Source organism: Panulirus ornatus, chromosome 39 (genome assembly GCF_036320965.1).
Source record: "Panulirus ornatus isolate Po-2019 chromosome 39, ASM3632096v1, whole genome shotgun sequence".
Lineage (NCBI taxonomy): Eukaryota > Metazoa > Arthropoda > Malacostraca > Decapoda > Palinuridae > Panulirus > Panulirus ornatus.
In genome coordinates, this window is record NC_092262.1 from 5,104,720 (window position 1) to 5,125,042 (window position 20,323).

At 48.4% G+C, this 20,323-nt stretch overlaps 2 protein-coding genes across 3 annotated transcripts; both read right to left on the reverse strand.

The window, feature by feature from the left end:
* Nucleotides 1–2,386: 2,386 nt before the first annotated feature.
* Nucleotides 2,387–5,632, reverse strand: LOC139761280 (uncharacterized). The gene is made up of 3 exons (XM_071685315.1): nt 5,479–5,632; nt 3,682–3,825; nt 2,387–3,478 (listed from the first exon to the last, which is right to left on the reverse strand). Exons 2-3 carry the CDS (start codon nt 3,823–3,825, stop codon nt 2,888–2,890), a joined length of 735 nt encoding a protein of 244 aa, XP_071541416.1. The 5' UTR covers nt 5,479–5,632; the 3' UTR covers nt 2,387–2,887.
* A 3,934-nt stretch (nt 5,633–9,566) lies between these two features.
* On the reverse strand, nt 9,567–13,323 carry LOC139761281 (uncharacterized). Of its 2 annotated transcripts, none has more exons than XM_071685317.1 (3): nt 13,237–13,323; nt 11,681–11,836; nt 9,567–11,258 (listed from the first exon to the last, which is right to left on the reverse strand). In XM_071685317.1, exons 2-3 carry the CDS (start codon nt 11,834–11,836, stop codon nt 10,752–10,754), a joined length of 663 nt encoding a protein of 220 aa, XP_071541418.1. In that variant the 5' UTR covers nt 13,237–13,323; the 3' UTR covers nt 9,567–10,751. The 2 variants fall into 2 exon arrangements, with proteins under 2 accessions (XP_071541418.1, XP_071541417.1); XM_071685316.1 differs by having other exon boundaries at nt 13,149–13,271.
* Nucleotides 13,324–20,323: the final 7,000 nt, after the last annotated feature.

A 20,323-nucleotide genomic window follows, 5' to 3' on the forward strand; every position in this document is an offset into this window, starting at 1 on the left:
GTTCACCCTGTACACCTGGCCAGCCACCTACAGTGTTCACCCTGTACACCTGGCCAGCCACCTACAGTGTTCACCCTGTACACCTGGCCAGCCACCTACAGTGTTCACCCTGTACACCTGGCCAGCCACCTACAGTGTTCACCCTGTACACCTGGCCAGCCACCTACAGTGTTCACCCTGTACACCTGGCCAGCCACCTACAGTGTTCACCCTGTACACCTGGCCAGCCACCTACAGTGTTCACCCTGTACACCTGGCCAGCCACCTACAGTGTTCACCCTGTACACCTGGCCAGCCACCTACAGTGTTCACCCTGTACACCTGGCCAGCCACCTACAGTGTTCACCCTGTACACCTGGCCAGCCACCTAGTGTTCACTCTGTATATCATTACTTTGTCCTTGTTTTCCCTTATGTTCTTTCTGATGAATTCCCTCCTGGTTTTCACATAACTTTATGTTATCCCTCATTCTATCTCATGTTTTCTCTCAGGCTCTACCTCATGTCGTCTCCCAGGCTTTCCTCATGTTCTTCCTCATGTTCTACCTTACTTCGTTCTTATGTTTTCTCAGATATTCCTTCAATGTTCCTCCTGATGTTCTCCTGATGTTCATGTTCACGTTCTCCCAATGCACTTCCTCGTGTTCTCCTCATGTTTGTTCTCATATTGCTCCTATAATTTCTTATTGTTCTTTATATTCTTCTCGTGTGTTTCCTCATTTTTTCCCATCCTCCTCAACTCTATGTTTCCCTCTTATTCTTTATTTTCTCCTCAAGTTCTTCTTGTCTATAATTTCTTCTTCATGTTCTCGTGTTCTTCTTCCTGTTCTTACCATATTTACTCTTTATGTTTTTCTTCATTTTTCCTCAAAGTTTCTTCATTTTCTCATGTTCTGTTCGTTATATTCCTTATCGTCTATACATTTTCTTTCCTTATGTTCTCGTGTTCTTCCTCCTGTTCTTCCCCTGATCTTCACAAAGTTATCCCTCATGGATCGTGATCACCTTATGTTCTTTTCATGTTTACCCATTCTTCTTCCTCATGTTATTCAGTGTTCTTCCTCTTGATATATACATGTGCTAATGTTCTTGTGTTCTCACTCAAGTTCTCCTGTTCTTTCAGACTTTTCCAATATTATCACAATCTCCCCATGTTCTACCACATATTCTCTCATGTTCTTCCTCGTGTATTCCCCATATCTATCCTCATGTTTTCCCATATTCTATCATTAATTCCTTAAATTCTTCATCAGTTCTTCCTCATATTCTCTTTGTGTTTTCCTCACTTTCTTCCTTATATTCTCTTTGTGTTTTCCTCATGTTCTTCCCATATTCTCTTTGTGTTTTCTTAATGTTCTTCCCATATTCTATATCTTCCTCATGTTCTTCCCATATTCTACATTTTCCTCATGTTCTTCCCATATTCTCTTAGTGTTTTCTTCATGTTCTTCCCATATTCTATATTTTCCTCATGTTCTTCCTATATTCTCTTCGTGTTTTCTTCATGCTCTTCATGCTCTTCCCATATTCTATATTTTCCTCATGTTCTTTCCATATTCTTTCTCATGTTTTCCGCATGATCTTCCCATGTTCTCACGTCATGCCCATGGTGAGGCTGGCACAGGGCAACAGTGCTGTTGACAGTGTACAGCTACTACGTGCTTCACAAATGATGTACAATGTGTACTCAGTGTGTATAGCTACTACGTGGTTCACACTGATGTACAGTATGTACTCAGTGTGTACAGCTACTACGTGGTTCACACGTGATGTACAGTATGTACTCAGTGTGTGTGTGTATGCGTCTGTAGCCATGGTTGTCCATGCCTCTGTTTTATGTAAGCTTGTGTGTGTGTGTGTGTGTGTGTGTGTGTGTGTGTGTGTGTGTCTGAATGAGAATGTGCTCCTCCAAGCATGTGTGTAAATGTGTGTATGTGTGTACCCGCATGTGTCTGTGTGTACGTGTATGTGTCTGTGTGTACGTGTTGTACTTTTGTTAGTGTTGGAAAGATTCACAATCAAGTGCATGATCAAGTATATTCCTATGAGTCCCCGGGGAAATGAAGCAAGACAAGTTCCCAAGTGCACTTTCGTGTAATAATCACATCATCAGGGGAGACACAAGAGAGAAATATAACAGTCAGTCAGTCTGGCACCCGACCTCCATTCAGGGAGTCACTTCTTTACCAAATGGCGTCCTAGCTACGTCTCTTCGTTGTATATCAACTGACTGTTATATTTCTCTCTTGTGTCTCCCCTGATAATGTGATTATGACACGAAAGTGCACCTGGGAACTTATTTTGTTTCATTTCCCCATAGACTCATAGGAATATTGTCATATACATATATGACTAGATAAGAGATAGACAGAATAGATACACGTATGAATAAATAAATTTTTATACACAGATAGACATAGACATACAGACAGAAAGTAAGAATACAAATTATAGAACGAAATGACTGATGCTTTGTTGATTATACTTTATGATGAGATGCAGGTCATGCGCCTGGAGTACATGACATCAACAGCTCTCTTGATATATTCATATGAGACGCATGAGTAAGCTACACTCCCAAGCTAGGGAGTGATGGTGGGGCAGGGCCAGGTGTGCTGCAGGAGGATGCCAAGCTAGGGAGTGATGGTGGGGCAGGGCCAGGTGTGCTGCAGGAGGATGCCAAGCTAGGGAGTGATGGTGGAGCAGGGCCAGGTGTGCTGCAGGAGGATGCCAAGCTAGGGAGTGATGGTGGGGCAGGGCCAGGTGTGCTGCAGGAGGATGCCAAGCTAGGGAGTGATGGTGGAGCAGGGCCAGGTGTGCTGCAGGAGGATGCCAAGCTAGGGAGTGATGGTGGGGCAGGGCCAGGTGTGCTGCAGGAGGATGCCAAGCTAGGGAGTGATGGTGGGGCAGGGCCAGGTGTGCTGCAGGAGGCTGCTAAGTTCCTCCTGTCCCAGGGTACAACTGGAGAACACCTTGTCGCAAGCCGCCGTCGCCACCTGTTCTTGAGTCTTGCTAACATCAGCAGCAGTGTTGTCGAAGGTGGCGTGGTAGAAGGAGAGCGTGTCCGGGTTGTTGGAGAATAGCTGCAGGAGGACATTTTCCTCCAGAGTGCGAGCATGTGCCTGCTTGTTGTTCAGGTGACACAAGAGCTTGAGGACACAGCCATCAGTGTCCAGGCGGGAGGCAGCTGACACCAGCAACTTCTCCAGCTCCACCACCTCCTCACCCCACGTCTCCTGGGTGGTGGAACGCTTGTGGTACCTCTGGGCAAAGGGTCGGTAGCTGGGGCTGGGGTCAGAGGGCGGTGGTGGAAATGCTCGCCGGGCGTGGGCGAAGGACCTGTAGGACACGTAAGAAGACTCAGGTTCTACGTTGGTCGCCTCGGGCTCGTAGTAATAATCTGGCTCAGGTTCCTTCTTATATCCTTTATACTTGAAACCGAAATCTTCATCCTTGAGGTACTTGACGATGAAGGCAGCCTAGAAGACAACAGAGAAGGTTGAGGTTGATATATAGACTGGCATGAGTGACGATAACTGAACAGGAAACCTTTGGCCTCTGGAGAATGTAATAATACATCATGAACGCTGTAAGTTCAGTGTTGTCACACGGATGGTTTGGTCACTTCGAACCTCCTGTTCTTGTGACTGTATCATGGAAGTGAGAGAGCGTGTGGACTCACCTGGAGGCTGAGCAGGGCGGCCACTGGCAGGGCCCCGAGGGGCCCGGGTATCACCAGGGGTATGTTAGCCCCGGGCACGAAACCCAGTGGTTGGCAGACGGTCAGAAGCCCCAGCACCACACCCGCAATCACCCAGACCCGCATCTGTAGGAGGAAAGGTTCACAGGTCAGAGGGTAGTATGAGGGCCCAGCACCAGCTGGGGATCATAAGGTGTTGTATGAGGGCCCAGCACCAGCTGAGGATCAGCAGGTGTAGTATGAGGGCCCAGCACCAGCTGGGGATCATTTCTCAATCTTGATTAAGACTGTAATTTCTCAGTTGTCCGCACTCCGTGTGTACAATGTAAACATGTGGTTACCTTCGCTGGATCCATTTCTAAACTCTGCCAAAGTAAACACCCCAGCTCTTTACCATGGTACAGTAAACACCCGCCAAACGCCATTAACTCAGTACAAACTGTTTTCGTTCATAACACCAGCTGGAACCTTGGCACCAGCTCCCAAGCATGGCACTTCCGGGCGACCACCTGGCTCTGCCCTCACCACATCTCCGCCACGGTTGTTGACACCACACCAACTGCCTCACATGGTTCATCTGCAAGACCCCACCACCACTCCGTCCACAGCACCAGCACCCACACCTCCGTCATGAGTAGTGTGTGTGTGTGTGTGGGAGGCGGTGCACCTGGACCGCTCCGTCCACCTGTCTCTTGTTACCAGGAAGTAAGAACTAGACCTGTGTGATCCCCTGCCCTACATACCACACACCCAGGTACGCCGGTGCTGTCCACCTTCACCCAGGCACCCGCGTCTCCCCACATCGTCACCACAAGGAACCATCGTTAGCCACGGAGACACCAACAGTTTTGCCATCAAGATGAACTTGTTATTGCCTTCCAGAAAGAGATATTCAACCTGAACACGATGATGATGATGATGTCCATCATTAACAGTGCCTTGCCCTGCTGACCTTATTGACCTCTATGACCTCCTGGTCACCAGCCTCGTCATATAACCTCAGTGTTGTCAGGACGAGTCCAAACCTAACCATAAACATTGTCATCTGTTGGAAATCTTTAGCTTAGGTTGGATTCCACCATGACAGCTTTACATCCCAGAGTTATCTGAGACGTCATGGGCAACCCAAGGCTGCGCTGCTCCCAGTAGGAGGGAGAGGTTTACATGAATTAATGATGACATGTATTATTGCAGTACATTAACGGAATATGGTATGTGGCCTTTGTTGTGGGTGATGATACATAACACAAGAACCATACATGTGCCGCCAACCTCCGCCCCTGCCTCTCTTGTTATGTATAGTACGACCACGACCACGACCCCTGCCACGACCACGACCCCTGCCACGACCACGACCACGACCCTTGCCACGACCACGACCACGACCCCTGCCACGACCACGACCACTGTCACGACCACGACCACGACCCCTGCCACGACCACGACCACGACCCTTGCCACGACCACGACCACGACCACGACCCCTGCCACGACCACGACCACTGCCACGACCACGACCACAACCCGCACCCACCGTCCCACGACCCACAGGGAGCGCCTCACGCCACAAGATAAATTTGATTATTTTTTTGATTGTTTAAGTTGTTTTGATCGTGTAAGTTATAACTTGTTCCGCAAATTATCGTATAATTTCTTCATGTAAATTATGATATAATTTGGTCATGTCAGTTGAAAAATGATAAGACTTGTGTGTGTGTGTGTGTGTGTGTGTGTGTGTGTGTGTGTGTGTGTCTTGACCTACGACAGGTAATGTCTTACCGAGACTTGATGTCCAGAACGTTGTTGTCAGGCAGGTGGGGAGGACAAGTGTTGTCACCAGCCAGGTGGTGAGGACAGCGTTGTCAGGCAGGTGGGGAGGACAAGTGTTGTCACCAGCCAGGTGGTGAGGACAGCGTTGTCAGCCAGGTGGTGAGGACAGTGTTGTCAGCCAGGTGGGGACGACAGTGTTGTCACCAGCCAGGTGGGGAGGACAAGTGTTGTCAGCGGCCAGGTTGGGAGGACAGTGTTGTCAGCAGCCAGGTGGGGAGGACAAGTGTTGTCAGCGGCCAGTTGGGAGGACAGTGTTGTCAGCAGCCAGGTGGGGAGGACAAGTGTTGTCAGCACCAGGTGGGGAGGACAAGTGTTGTCAGCAGCCAGGTGAGGGAGGACAGTGTTGTCAGCAGCCAGGTGAGGGAGGACAGTGTTGTCAGCACCAGGTGAGGGAGGACAGTGTTGTCAGCAGCCAGGTTCAGGGAGGTAGTGGAGGAGGGTGGGCTGCTGGTGCTGGGGTATATATAGGTGCAGTATAAGCCTGCTTCATCCCCGCCGGCAGAGAAAGCTGGACCATCATTATGTACACAACACCAGCTTCCCAACCCTCACACCTCACCCCTCACCCCTACCCTCACCCCTACCCTCACACCTCACCCCTCACCCCTACCCTCACACCTCACCCCTCACCCAACCCTCATCCTTCACCCTTCCTCACCTAACTCAACCCTCAACCTTTACTCCAACCAGTGAAGGAAGCCGGAAGGTCTATACTCCCATGCACACTTGTGTCCTTTCCTGCATGACCAACTATCCTCGTTCTGTTGCTCCGTCCTCTTCTCTAACTGCCCAATTAGAACATATAGAGAGGTGGGGGGGGGGATGCAAGCCACCCCTGTGAAAGCTGTGGAGGCGAGGGTCTATTGAGGTGACCTGGGAGCTGCCCAGGTGTCCACATGGCTCATCCTGACGCTGTGCTACATCATAGTGGTCACCACCTCACGTGCACGCCATCCTCCACACACCCCCAACTCTCCTGATGGAGACGTCATCAGTTAATGTGGCCACTACGAAGAGGGACATGAAGGTTGAAGGGGTAGTGGGGGAGCGACGTGTAGTGGGCCAGTAGGTGTGGTCATGCATGGCACCCCTGCCTTACTAGTAGCAACATTTGACTCACGAAGACGGAGAGCAACAACCTAGTAAGACTTGTGTTATTATAAGAACTTACAACCACATTCATCATGATGTCCACTTCCTACGTCCATGGTTACACCAAGCTCCTCCCTCCTCCTCATCCTTCCTCATCCTTCCTCATCCTTCCTACCCCACACATCCACGTCCGTCATCCATGAGAGACAGGACAGCGGTCACGCCTGCACAACCCTGCTTCTCTGTCCTCCACAGACGTTCTAAGGACAAAATAGAAAGTTGTCTGGCCAAAATAGAACGTTCTAAGGACGGATTAAATTTGGTGAAGATAAGATGGAGTGTCGTCCGTGTAGAAAGGAGTGCCATACGTACAGGTTGGTGTCAGATGGACAGAACAAGGCAAAATTCATGAGCAAGAGCAATGGTAAGATTTTGGCGACTCTGTTGCAATCTGGAGGATGGGATGATGAATGAGGAGGGCGGCGACTGTGTGGTTTTGGCGTTAACACAGTTGGCCATCTGGAGGTGCATGGATGACGCGTGATCCTTCATAAGTTTAGTTGGTTTTCATAAGATGTGGACAGACAACTGTGTGAGGCCAGTGGTGCATAGCCTCAGATCTGGTCATCCGTTTCTGTGGAACAACAAGCAATAAGAAGATTTTGAAACTAGATTATCTAATTCCACCAAAGCCTCCTTTTGAGAGTTCCAAATTTTGTGGAACCTTTTATCTTAGTGACAGATGCTTCTAGTAAAGGCCTTAGAGCTGTCCTCATGCAAAGTGTTCTAGTAATTTATTACCCACAACATAAGGGGCAGAACCGGTCTAAGGTTTACATTGATTATACAATCACCGAGGTAGAGGTCCTACCGCTCGTTTGGCCACCTAGATAATTTAGAGATATGATGTATGGATGTGCACATCGTGTTCTAAATGATCATGCTCTCGTCCTAGAATTATTTAGAGAAAACATGGAAGGAAGTGAACATACAGTCTCACCCCAGCAATGAGCACTGCATGATAACCCAACACAGAGTCAGACGCTGTGCCCAGGATGTGGAATCCTACCATTACCTGGTCATGATAACTTTGATGAACGTCAGTTTCATGAGTCAGTTTTCATGACCGACATCAGCCACCCAGTACACTAGACAATTGTACTTGTGAAGAACTTCAGTGTGCGAGATAAGGTATTGTACAGGAGCACAACTCAGAGAACAGGTGGAACACAACGTATAGATGGAAGTCTTGCAGTAAATGTTTCTTCAAGATATTGTTCCCTATGTATTGTAGACAGTACCTGACACTCCACAAACCGTTTTCATCTAGAAGAAAAACCTAAACAAACTAGAATACAGTGCTTGTGTCTTGGGATGGCTAAAGATAGGTTTCAGCACCTCTGACAATATTGGTGTATGATGTGTTGTTATGATCATGAGAGAAGTTAGTCTCCGGAAGGTTCTGTGTAGATTGACAAACACTGGAAACATACATCTCTGAGGTGAGAGAGAACAACATTTTCGGTTTTATGAGTTGGTTTAAATTGATAATAGATCAGTGGTCACTGTGGCGAAAAGCTTTTCAGAAGGCCATGATGTGTATACACACTGCTCGTAAGCTGTCTTCCAGCACAGCACATCTCGGTTATAACTATGTAAGCCTATGATGTCCAGAAATATTCATAACGTCAAATATATCATTAACTCAGCTCTGACCGTGTCGGCAGGAGATCCTCATTCCTGCATGTGATAGAAAACATTTTTGTACGTTTCCCGGCTACTGCAGTCGCTGGACATCTAGGTCATGCCAAGCAGTGCTTGCTGAAGGCCTGAGGTCATGACAGTATGTAAGAATCTATCTTGTTCATGACAGTATGTAAGAATCTATCTTGTTCATGACAGTATGTAAGAATCTATCTTGTTCATGACAGTATGTAAGAATCTATCTTGTTCATGACAGTATGTAAGAATCTATCTTGTTCATGACAGTATGTAAGGATCTATCTTGTTCATGACAGTATGTAAGAATCTATCTTGTTCACGACAGTATATAAGAATCTATCTTGTTCATGACAGTATGTAAGGATCTATCTTGTTCATGACAGTATATAAGAATCTATCTTGTTCATGACAGTATATAAGAAACTATCTTGTTCATGACAGTAGACAAGAATCTGTTCATTAAGGTCTAGTCCAGCAGTTTGTTCATTGTTACACCAAGTATATGTAGGCCACATCATACCATATGTGAGTAGTACCACACTGCTTCTGTTTACAAGTACACTCTCGTTACATAACTTCTGGCTTCAAAGAAGTCAACTTCTCTGCTACAGGAAGTAGTGCAGCCTTGAGCTGCAGAAGCCTTTAGAAAACTCCTGAAGACCACGATATTATTCATAATCATTCAACTTTTGACAGATGTTTTTTATATTAATCTGTTGTGGCAGCCATCCTGCCTAGGTTGCTGAGCTATGGTCTTGTACTCTTATTGTCTTAACTTCTATGTTGGTGTTGATGTCTTTACCATACAGCAGTGGCGAGGGACAGAGCCAGCTACATACACGTCAGTCATGTTGCTCGGCTTAATCTGGCGAAGTGTGAGGGAACGTCCACACAGTGACGTGATAGCTGGCTCATCCCTCACTGGGGAGTGGTGGAGGTAGAGGAAGGACGAGTGCTTGTGAAGGTTGCTTGTGTCAGATAATTGTTCGAGACTGATGTATTCAGGTTATCAAGAGAAGAAAGATATCCACGCCATTCTCACTGCTTCCTACACCCACCAGATGGGGAAACACTTGACAACGGTGGCTTTAACATCCTGGTTCCCGACGGCTGGTTGTATGGTCATAACCTTCAGTACAGTGTCATGATGCTCATGGTCCAATCCTCGTAATATGATCAGGTCATTTAGGTGTACAGTAACGTCAGGTTGAGTGATGAACACATAATATTATCTTCTTTTATTTGTTAGTAAACGTAAGGTCATCTACCCCGAACACTGGTGAACACTCTCTCCGGGGGTACAACATGACCACTGACCACTCTCTCCGGGGGTACAACATGACCACTGACCACTCTCTCCGGGGGTACAACCCTGGCCACTGACCACTCTCTCCGGGGGTACAACCCTGGCCACTGACCACTCTCTCCGGGGGTACAACCCTGGCCACTGAACACCTCCCTGCCGGAGTACAAGACCACTACACCAACAACTGTTAAGATTGTTTTGATTTCAGAGATTTGTTACAAACACACACACACACACACACACACACACACACACACACACACACACACACACACACACGGACCGTTGTAGTGTAGCGGTTAGCGTTACGCGTCCACGGTCCGCCCAAGGCCACACCCGCAAAGGTTCGAATCCTGGTTGCGGCAGACGGTCCACAGTTCACCCAGGAATTCATCCTCCCACTAGAGGGATGGTCGATAAGATGGGTCCCTGGCCCAAGGTGGGTGGGTGTGTGCATCCATGGTGCAAGGTAAAGAGACAGGTCAGCACGGGTGTACAATTCTTCCCATAACACGCAGAAGATAACCACACACACACATACATACAGGGAGAGATGACAGCATGTGTGTGTGTTTACACGTGTCATGAATAGATTATGAAATATTCTAGGACCCGAGAGAGAGAGAGAGAGAGAGAGAGAGAGAGAGAGAGAGAGAGAGAGAGAGAGAGAGAGAGAGAATTTGATGACCACATGACATACGACGTTAACGGTTGACCTGATGTTTACATGAGGGACATGCTTAATCTAGGGAGTGATGGTGGAGCAGGGCCAGGTGTGCTGCAGGAGGATGCCAAGCTAGGGAGTGATGGTGGAGCAGGGCCAGGTGTGCTGCAGGAGGATGCCAAGCTAGGGAGTGATGGTGGAGTAGGGCCAGGTGTGCTGCAGGAGGATGCCAAGCTAGGGAGTGATGGTGGGGCAGGGCCAGGTGTGCTGCAGGAGGATGCCAAGCTAGGGAGTGATGGTGGGGCAGGGCCAGGTGTGCTGCAGGAGGATGCCAAGCTAGGGAGTGATGTTGGGGCAGGGCCAGGTGTGCTGCAGGAGGATGCCAAGCTAGGGAGTGATGGTGGGGCAGGGCCAGGTGTGCTGCAGGAGGATGCCAAGCTAGGGAGTGATGTTGGGGCAGGGCCAGGTTTGCTGCAGGAGGCTGCTAAGTTCCTCCTGTCCCAGGGTACAACTGGAGAACACCTTGTCGCAAGCCGAAGTCGCCACCTGTTCTTGAGTCTTGCTAACATCAGCAGCAGTGTTGTCGAAGGTGGCGTGGTAGAAGGAGAGCGTGTCCGGGTTGTTGGAGAATAGCTGCAGGAGGACATTTTCCTCCAGAGTGCGAGCATGTGCCTGCTTGTTGTTCAGGTGACACAAGAGCTTGAGGACACAGCCATCAGTGTCCAGGCGGGAGGCAGCTGACACCAGCAACTTCTCCAGCTCCACCACCTCCTCACCCCACGTCTCCTGGGTGGTGGAACGCTTGTGGTACCTCTGAGCAGGAGGGCCATAGGGGGCCGACGGTGCTGTGTAGTGAGGTTCGTCTGCTATCTTATATCCCTTCTCCTTATAGGCCTCCTCCAGCAGAGTCTTGTAATTCACAGCAAATCCGAGATAGATGGCAACCTGAGGAACAGATGGCTTGTGTTAAGGTTTCTGATTACCAGAGAGACATCTGGTGACGGCAATCAAAGTTGCCACAATGGGTCAAGTTGTGCCTTACCTTGCCTGGGAATCTTGGTGGTATCTAAAATTATCAGTTACTCAGAGATTTATCCACCGTGAAACGTTCATCCAACACGACACATTTCTCCACTATCAGGAGGATTCAACACTTGACAGAAGGTTAGGAATCTCTTGATTCTCGAAGAGTGAAATGTTTAGAGGTTAATGCTATTTGTTTACGTGTCGATGGTAGTTGACCCCGCACCAAATGGAAGACGATTCGGGTCAGCAGCAAACTGGTACTCAGGTCAGAGGTAGATGACCCAGGCCAACAGCAGATGAAATACATTGAGCTCCCTATGTCGCCGTTGGCTTAAGCTTACCTTGATGAGGGTGAGACCAGTGGCCGCCACACCAGCGTTCACCAGACCAATAGCGTTGGGCACCACCGCCAGGGCTGCAGGAAGGAGGCCGAGGGGTAGGGCGTGGCAGACAGCCAGCAGCCCTAATGTTATGGTCAGTGCGAACTTGAGGTGCATCTGCAGGAAGACAAGTACTGAGTGACACTGAGTAAACACTGCCACTGTTCCTACGTGCCACGTACATACAAAGTTCATAATATATTACGAAAAAGATAAACGAGAAGTAAGATGAAATCGTAAGCATCATTACAGAGCTATGGGTGGAAATCTGCACAGAAATCTGGGTAGAGACAAGATTTTCAGCACCAACAGTGAGGTAGGTAACGTGTGCGTGCCAGCAATGTTATTCTGGACTGTTTACTTAAACTCAAAACCGTCACCAGTGGTCCACCTGCGTTACCATACACCACCGTAACACCGGTGTAAGAATACACAAGTTGTCTACCTATGGTACCATACACAACGCTCCACTCAGGTTTTACCAGGTGGTAAAGATCGTCTCTATAATGCAACACATGTGTTATATGATGGTGCCCATAATGCAACACATGTGTTATATGATGGTGCCCATAATGCAACACATATGTTATATGATGGTGCCCATAATGCAACACATATGTTATATGATGGTGCCCATAATGCAACACATGTGTTATATGATGGTGCCCATAATGCAACACATATGTTATATGATGGTGCCCATAATGCAACACATGTGTTATATGATGGTGCCCATAATTATGAACCACCACCGGACAATGTGACATTTTCACCATTATCATCAGACAACACAAGAAGGACGAGGATGATACACACTAGTGACATCCTGCACTACAAGCCACTAGTGACATCCTGCACTACAAGCCACTAGTGACATCCTGCACTACAAGCCACTAGTGACATCCTGCACTACAAGCCACTAGTGACATCCTGCACTACAAGCCACTAGTGACATCCTGCACTACAAGCCACTAGTGACATCCTGCACTACAAGCCACTAGTGACATCCTGCACCACAAGCCACTAGTGACATCCTGCACTACAAGCCACTAGTGACATCCTACACTACAAGCCACTAGTGACATCCTGCACTACAAGCCACTAGTGACATCCTGCACTACAAGCCACTAGTGACATCCTGCACTACAAGCCACTAGTGACATCCTGCACCACAAGCCACTAGTGACATCCTGCACTACAAGCCACTAGTGACATCCTGCACTACAAGCCACTAGTGACATCCTGCACCACAAGCCACTAGTGACATCCTGCACCACAAGCCACTAGTGACATCCTGCACCACAAGCCACTAGTGACATCCTGCACCACAAGCCACTAGTGACATCCTGCACTACAAGCCACTAGTGACATCCTGCACTACAAGCCACAGAGCAAGGGCTACCAGGCGCCGTGTGACTGGCCTACTTACCTTACCCGTCATGATCAGGGAGGATGGTTGACTGACTGGCCTGCCTTGCAAAATATACACATCATTACTTTTCATATGATTGGCTCACCTTTTTTTTTTTTTTTTTAAAAAAAAGTGTGCGTCTGTGTGTGTGTGTGTGTCTGTGTGTCTGTGTGTGAGGTAGGAAGGGCAGTGAGTGACTTTGGATGACCACTCTCCACGGCTGTATATATACCAGAGCCCCTCCTACCCCCCCCCCCCCCCCCCCACACTACCACGCCCCCTTACCCCCCCACGTAGTGATATGGCCACATGACCACTGCATCCTCTGGTGTTGATAACATGGCCTCACACATACTCGTCTGTGCCCGAAGCCTGCCTCAGGTTACTCTATCCACGGCCACAACACTGGCCAGGTGTTGCCTTCCACCAGTAACACCTTCCACGGCCGCAACACTGGCCAGGTGTTGCCTTCCACTAGTAACACCTTCCACGGCCGCAACACTGGCCAGGTTTGACCTCCAGTATGATGTGCTAGTGGGAGCCAACTATTGTTTGTGTTACATAGAACTTAAGGTAAACTTTAACAAGACATCTCTACGTTATTTCAATACATATAGCTATTCTGTCTTTTCCACTTTAAGAGTTATCATCTCCTTTGTATTGATATGAAATCTATTCATTATGTATTCATAGGGTCATGTCCTTAATTGTTGAAACTAATCAATCGCTATTGTGAAGACAAACTTCTGCAGCGACCATACGTCAGCCTTGCTTAGACGAAGTTAGGGATCCGGCCAGTGAAGCCATATTCACTACACCTTCATATTCACTGAGTTGAATCTTCACTACACCTTCATAATTACACCTCATTCTTCACCACACTCTCATCTTCACTACACCCTCACAATTACACCATAATCTTCATCACACCCTCGTAATTTCACCTTAATTCTCACTCTCGTCTTCACTACACCCTCATAATTACACCTCAATCTTCATTACACTCTCACCTTCACTAAACTCATAATCTCACCCAACCCCCGTCTTCACTACACCATCTTCACTACATCTATATTTTCATTACTACTTCATTATCTTCATTGTGCCTTCATCTTCACCTCCTCATAACCTTATGATCTTCATTACCGAAACCTGTCTATCTTCATAATATCCTTATCTGTACTGGAACCCGGGTCACAACCAGCCAGTTGGGGTAGTGGAGACAGTCCCGGGTCACAACTAGCCAGATGGGATAGTGGAGACAGTCCCGGGTCACAACTAGCCAGATGGGATAGTGGAGACAGTCCCGGGTCACAACCAGCCAGCAGGGATAGTGGAGACAGTCCCAGATTGGGACGTGGTCCTCGTCTTATGTAAATTCGACACAGAGAGCAACGTGTCCCCAGGGAACTTTCTCTCATTACAGTTGCTGGTCAGCGGCTGACGCACCAGGCATGAATAAGACCAGAAACTGCATGATCTCACCATCCGGAACTACAGGGATAAGATGGGGCCTCACTAGAGTTGCTGGGGGTGTCTGGGGCTGGCTGGGGCCTTACTAGAGTTGCTGGGGGTGTCTGGGGCTGGCTGGGGCCTTACTAGAGTTGCTGCGGGTGTCTGGGGCTGGCTGGGGCCTTACTAGAGTTGCTACGGGTGTCTGAGGCTGGCTGGGGCCTTACTAGAGTTGCTGCGGGTGTCTGGAGCTGGCTGGGGCCTTACTAGAGTTGCTACAGGTGTCTGGGGCTGGCTGGGGCCTTACTAGAGTTGCTGCGGGTGTCTGGAGCTGGCTGGGGCCTTACTAGAGTTGCTACGGGTGTCTGGGGCTGGCTGGGGCCTTACTAGAGTTGCTACGGGTGTCTGGGGCTGGCTGGGGCCTTACTAGAGTTGCTGCGGGTGTCTGGGGCTGGCTGGGGCCTCACTGGAGTTGCTGCGGGTGTCTGGGGCTGGCTGGGGCCTCACTAGAGTTGCTGTGGGTGTCTGGGGCTGGCTGGGTCCTTACTAGAGTTGCTACGGGTGTCTGAGGCTGGCTGGGGCCTTACTAGAGTTGCTGCGGGTGTCTGGAGCTGGCTGGGGCCTTACTAGAGTTGCTACAGGTGTCTGGGGCTGGCTGGGGCCTTACTAGAGTTGCTACGGGTGTCTGGGGCTGGCTGGGGCCTCACTAGAGTTGCTGCGGGTATCTGGGGCTGGCTGGGTCCTTACTAGAGTTGCTACGGGTGTCTGAGGCTGGCTGGGGCCTTACTAGAGTTGCTGCGGGTGTCTGGAGCTGGCTGGGGCCTTACTAGAGTTGCTACGGGTGTCTGGGGCTGGCTGGGGCCTCACTAGAGTTGCTGCGGGTATCTGGGGCTGGCTGGGTCCTTACTAGAGTTGCTACGGGTGTCTGAGGCTGGCTGGGGCCTTACTAGAGTTGCTGCGGGTGTCTAGGGCTGGCTGGGGCCTTACTAGAGTTGCTACGGGTGTCTGAGGCTGGCTGGGGCCTTACTAGAGTTGCTGCGGGTGTCTGGGGCTGGCTGGGGCCTTACTAGAGTTGCTACGGGTGTCTGGGGCTGGCTGGGGCCTTACTAGAGTTGCTGCGGGTGTCTGGGGCTGGCTGGGGCCTTACTAGAGTTGCTGCGGGTGTCTGGAGCTGGCTGGGGCCTTACTAGAGTTGCTACGGGTGTCTGGGGCTGGCTGGGGCCTTACTAGAGTTGCTACGGGTGTCTGAGGCTGGCTGGGGCCTTACTAGAGTTGCTACGGGTGTCTGGGGCTGGCTGGGGCCTCACTGGAGTTGCTGCGGGTGTCTGGGGCTGGCTGGGGCCTCACTAGAGTTGCTGTGGGTGTCTGGGGCTGGCTGGAGCCTTACTAGAGTTGCTACGGGTGTCTGGGGCTGGCTGGGGCCTCACTAGAGTTGCTACGGGTGTCTGGGGCTGGCTGGGGCCTTACTAGAGTTGCTACGGGTGTCTGGGGCTGGCTGGGGCCTTACTAGAGTTGCTGCGGGTGTCTGGGGCTGGCTGGGGCCTCACTGGAGGTGCTAAGTGAGACAGGGGTAGGCTGGGACATCACTGGAGGCGCTAGGTGAGACATGGGTAGGCTGGGGCCTCACTGGAGGCGCTAGGTGAGACAGGGGTAGGCTGGGACAGCACTGGAGGTGCTAGGTGAGACAGAGGTAGGCTGGGGCCGCATTCGAAGTGCTAGGTGAGACAGGGGTAGGCTGGGGCCGCATTCGAAGGGCTAGGTGAGACAGGGGTAGGCTGGGACAGCACTGGAGGCGCTAGGTGAGACAAGGGTAGGCTGGGACAGCATTGGAGGCGCTAGGTGAGACAGGGGTAGGCTGGGACAACATTGGAGGCGCTAGGTGAGACAGGGGTAGGCTGGGGCCTCACTGGAGGTTCTAAGTGAGACAAGGGTGGGCTGGGGCCGTACATAATCTGCTGCTAGGCAAGGTCGGGGATGGGAGGCTGGCAATGTTGCCCCCAAGACTCGCTGATGATGGAAGTGGACACCATCTATGAAGTGAAACTTCAGGTTTAAGACAAGTTCAGCGTAGAATGTTGATGACAGAATATGATTGGTTGGAGAAAGTGTGAACTACTTCCTGACCACGTGTGGGTCTGCTGTAGTTCTGTCGTTATCCAGGTCCAGACTCAGTTCTACAGCGGTGAGGACCTCACCTATAATCCTTTATCTTTATCATCGTTTTATTTCTTATTCTACAGTGTTACTATTGTCTCCATCCTCATGGCTGATGATAGCGCTGTTCCATTAGTGAAGCAGTGTGTCGCCTCCTCTGGACTCTCCTCTTGCTATATACACCATGTGGACACCATCAAAGAAGTGCTTTGTGTTGCTGTCGTCATGGCTTCATATATTGTTATCATGTCTCCTTTTACTTGACCAACTTCTGCTGTGGGTAAACTGACTGCTTCCCTCCTCCACTACAAGCTCAAAATGTTCCAGAAATGTTCCTGCATTATCATGGAGTAGGAGAGGGCACGTGGTCCCCCACAGGTTGTGGTAGGAGACAGGACACATGGTCCTCCACAGGTTGTGGTAGGAGACAGGACACATGGTCCTCCACAGGTTGTGGTAGGAGACAGGACACATGGTCCTCCACAGGTTGTGGTAGGAGACAGGACACGTGGTCCTCCACAAGTTGTGGTAGGAGACAGGACACGTGGTCCTCTACAGGTTGTGGTAGGAGACAGGACACATGGTCCTCCACAGGTTGTGGTAGGAGACAGGACACGTGGTCCTCCACAGGTTGTGGTAGGAGACAGGACACATGGTCCTCCTGAGTGTTAGTGCTTATGCTGCTGGTAACGAGAGGAGTGAGGAAGAGAGGTGAGTGTTTTAGGCGCTGAATCAGTGCGTGAGCAATCATGATGCAAGGATCAAGTATAAGTGGAGTGAGAACAGGTGATGTGGCAGATGATGGAATGATAACTGCTGATCATGGGGTAACCCGTGAGAATAAAGATGATACCCAACTTGTGGAGTTGAGCTCTGAAAAAGAACTGGTGACTGGGAATACCTGGTATCAACAATAACATAAGTGCATGTAATGTGAGGGAGGGTAGAGTCAACGGGAATTATTGGATTACTCACTCGCTACTAACCTTGCAACCGAAAAACTCTTGGATGTACTAAGAATGGAAGTTGGTGGGATGTCTGATCACTTTTGCTGTGGAAGCAAACGTGAATATATGTAGTGGAGAAGAAGAAATGACACGATGAGTAAAGTGGCGATCTTGGATAAGATTTGTGTGGGGAGATAGCAGGGGAGAGATTGTTTGGGGAGTGGGAACGACTGGAGGAGTGGACGAGGAATGGAAGGTTTATTTTGTGCAAGCAAGCATTGTCTACATGTGGGAGTGAAGTGTTTAGCCTCGGTAAGGTTGGATATGGCCATGTGAGGCAAGGTAGTGAGGGTGGAATGAGGAAACTAAGTTGCTTGTGAAAGAGAAAATGTAAGTGGAAGAGCAAAACCCGCAGGGATGACGCCCGAGTGACTGAGAAATATAAGAGAAAACAACAGAAGGTTAAGAGGAAGGTGAAGGGGCTTGAAAAGAAATGGGCAAAGTAGAGATGAGGTGAGAGAGTATCAGAAAACTTCAGGAAGAATATGATATTGTTTTGGTCGTCAGAGGTGAATGGTATGAGAAGACCAAGAGAATATATGAATGGAAGAATCAGTGAGGTGAGCAGACGAGGAAGTGATGCCAGGAAAACATGAAATGTTGTGAGTATTTTGAAGGACTGATGAACGACAGGCGGTGAATAATGTCGAGTTTGGGAAGTGGAGGCAAGCGGAGCTGGACTGAATAACAATTGATGATGACAGCGGTGTGCAAGATGACGTGTGGCAGAGCAGCTGCAGCAGATGGAACTGTCGCTGAATTTCTGAAGAAATTTTGTTATAGTTGTTGCTTGCGAGTGACAGCACTGGTAATAGATTCGAGTGAAAAACTGCAGAATTTGGCGACTGAGTTTGGGTACGTGTGTGAGAGAAGGAAGTTTAGAGTCAGTGTGAACAGAAGGAAGGCTTTACCAAGGTAGAGGGACAAGTTAGGTGAGGTGTGAGTGTGAATGGATGACATTTGGAAGAAGTGAACTGTTGTATGTACGTGGGCGTGGGTAAGGCACACCACCGCCCGCAACATGTTGAACAGAATGTGATAATAAGACAACTTTGGCGATACTTAATATTTCCAATGTGGGATCAGTCATAAACACACACACACACACACACACACACACACACACACACACACACACATACACACACACACACACACACACACACACACACACACACACACACACACACACACACACCACATCCGTTGCTTGGGTTTTATTTTTGCATTATGAACAAAAACCATGCGGAATTTCTGTAAAAAGACGACGAATGTGAAATTACCTGAGGGTTAGATTGTGAGTTTTGATGTCGCTTCTTGATCCTAAAAACTCCCAGTTGATATAACCATTTTTTTTTTTTTTTTAGTCATACATTTCCCAGTTTACTTATATCTGTGAAAACCATAACATTTAGTGAAGTATTAATAATGTTTACACAATAATGTCTTCATGACTTATGACACGTAAAGTTAGAACTATGATATGGTCCTAGGAAACATTAGTATGGTATGGTCCTAGGAAACATTAGTATGGTATGGTCCTAGGAAACATTAGTATGGTATGGTCCTAGGAAACATTAGTATGGTATGGTCCTAGGAAACATTAGTATGGTATGGTCCTAGGAAACATTAGTATGGTATGGTCCTAGGAAACATTAGTATGGTATGGTCCTAGGAAACATTAGTATGGTATGGTCCTAGGAAACATTAGTATGGTATGGTCCTAGGAAACATTAGTATGGTATGGTCCTAGGAAACATTAGTATGGTATGGTCCTAGGAAACATTAGTATGGTATGGTCCTAGGAAACATTAGTATGGTATGGTCCTAGGAAACATTAGTATGGTATGGTCCTAGGAAACATTAGTATGGTATGGTCCTAGGAAACATTAGTATGGTATGGTCCTAGGAAACACTAGTATGGTATGGTCCTAGGAAACACTAGTATGGTATGGTCCTAGGAAACACTAGTATGGTATGGTCCTAGGAAACACTAGTATGGTATGGTCCTAGGAAACACTAGTATGGTATAGGTCATACATTATGCCAGCTGATCTTTTTTCATTTAATTTATTACAAGAATACTATTACCTAAAATATTTTTCCCACGTCACATGTGGTTAAAGTATGGATGGAGACAACCTAATTTCTGTTTGATCCAACGACAAAAAATCAAAGTAATTTTACAGTTAACAAGCTTAAAAATTTCTGCTTTATGCAATGAATAGATTCATTTTTAGAAGCATTCTGATATATGGACGCTGATCAGCTCGCAAATGAATACTAAGGGAGGTATTCATTCCAAAAAAAAATTTGTAATTTCTATGTGGCGTAAACAGTAAAATTACCACAAATTTTGATGGACCATCTTTGGTGAACGTCTTGTGTTACTCTCTGAAATTCATGTTTGATGGAAGAATATCATTCTTCTCGTTCACAATAAGAAAATTCAAAAGGCCGAAGAAAAATAAAGTAGATATTGTATTTACATACACACACACACACATTCCATTGGAGACATCTTAACAAAAAACAAACAATATGATATGAAAACAACCTCGTGACACTGCATAGCTCGGT

Bases quoted from the DNA above. Each gene is read 5' to 3' on its own strand.
- LOC139761280 (XM_071685315.1), bottom strand. From the start codon at position 3,825: ATGCGGGTCTGGGTGATTGCGGGTGTGGTGCTGGGGCTTCTGACCGTC. The intron at 3,479-3,681 runs GTGAGTCCACAC...GTTGTCTTCTAG, and splicing joins CCGCCCTGCTCAGCCTCCAG to GCTGCCTTCATCGTCAAGTA.
- LOC139761281 (XM_071685316.1), bottom strand. From the start codon at position 13,223: ATGAAAAGTAATGATGTGTATATTTTGCAAGGCAGGCCAGTCAGTCAA. The intron at 11,837-13,148 runs GTAAGTAGGCCA...GTCTTCCTGCAG, and splicing joins CCCTGATCATGACGGGTAAG to ATGCACCTCAAGTTCGCACT. The intron at 11,259-11,680 runs GTAAGCTTAAGC...TCTGTTCCTCAG, and splicing joins CTGGTCTCACCCTCATCAAG to GTTGCCATCTATCTCGGATT.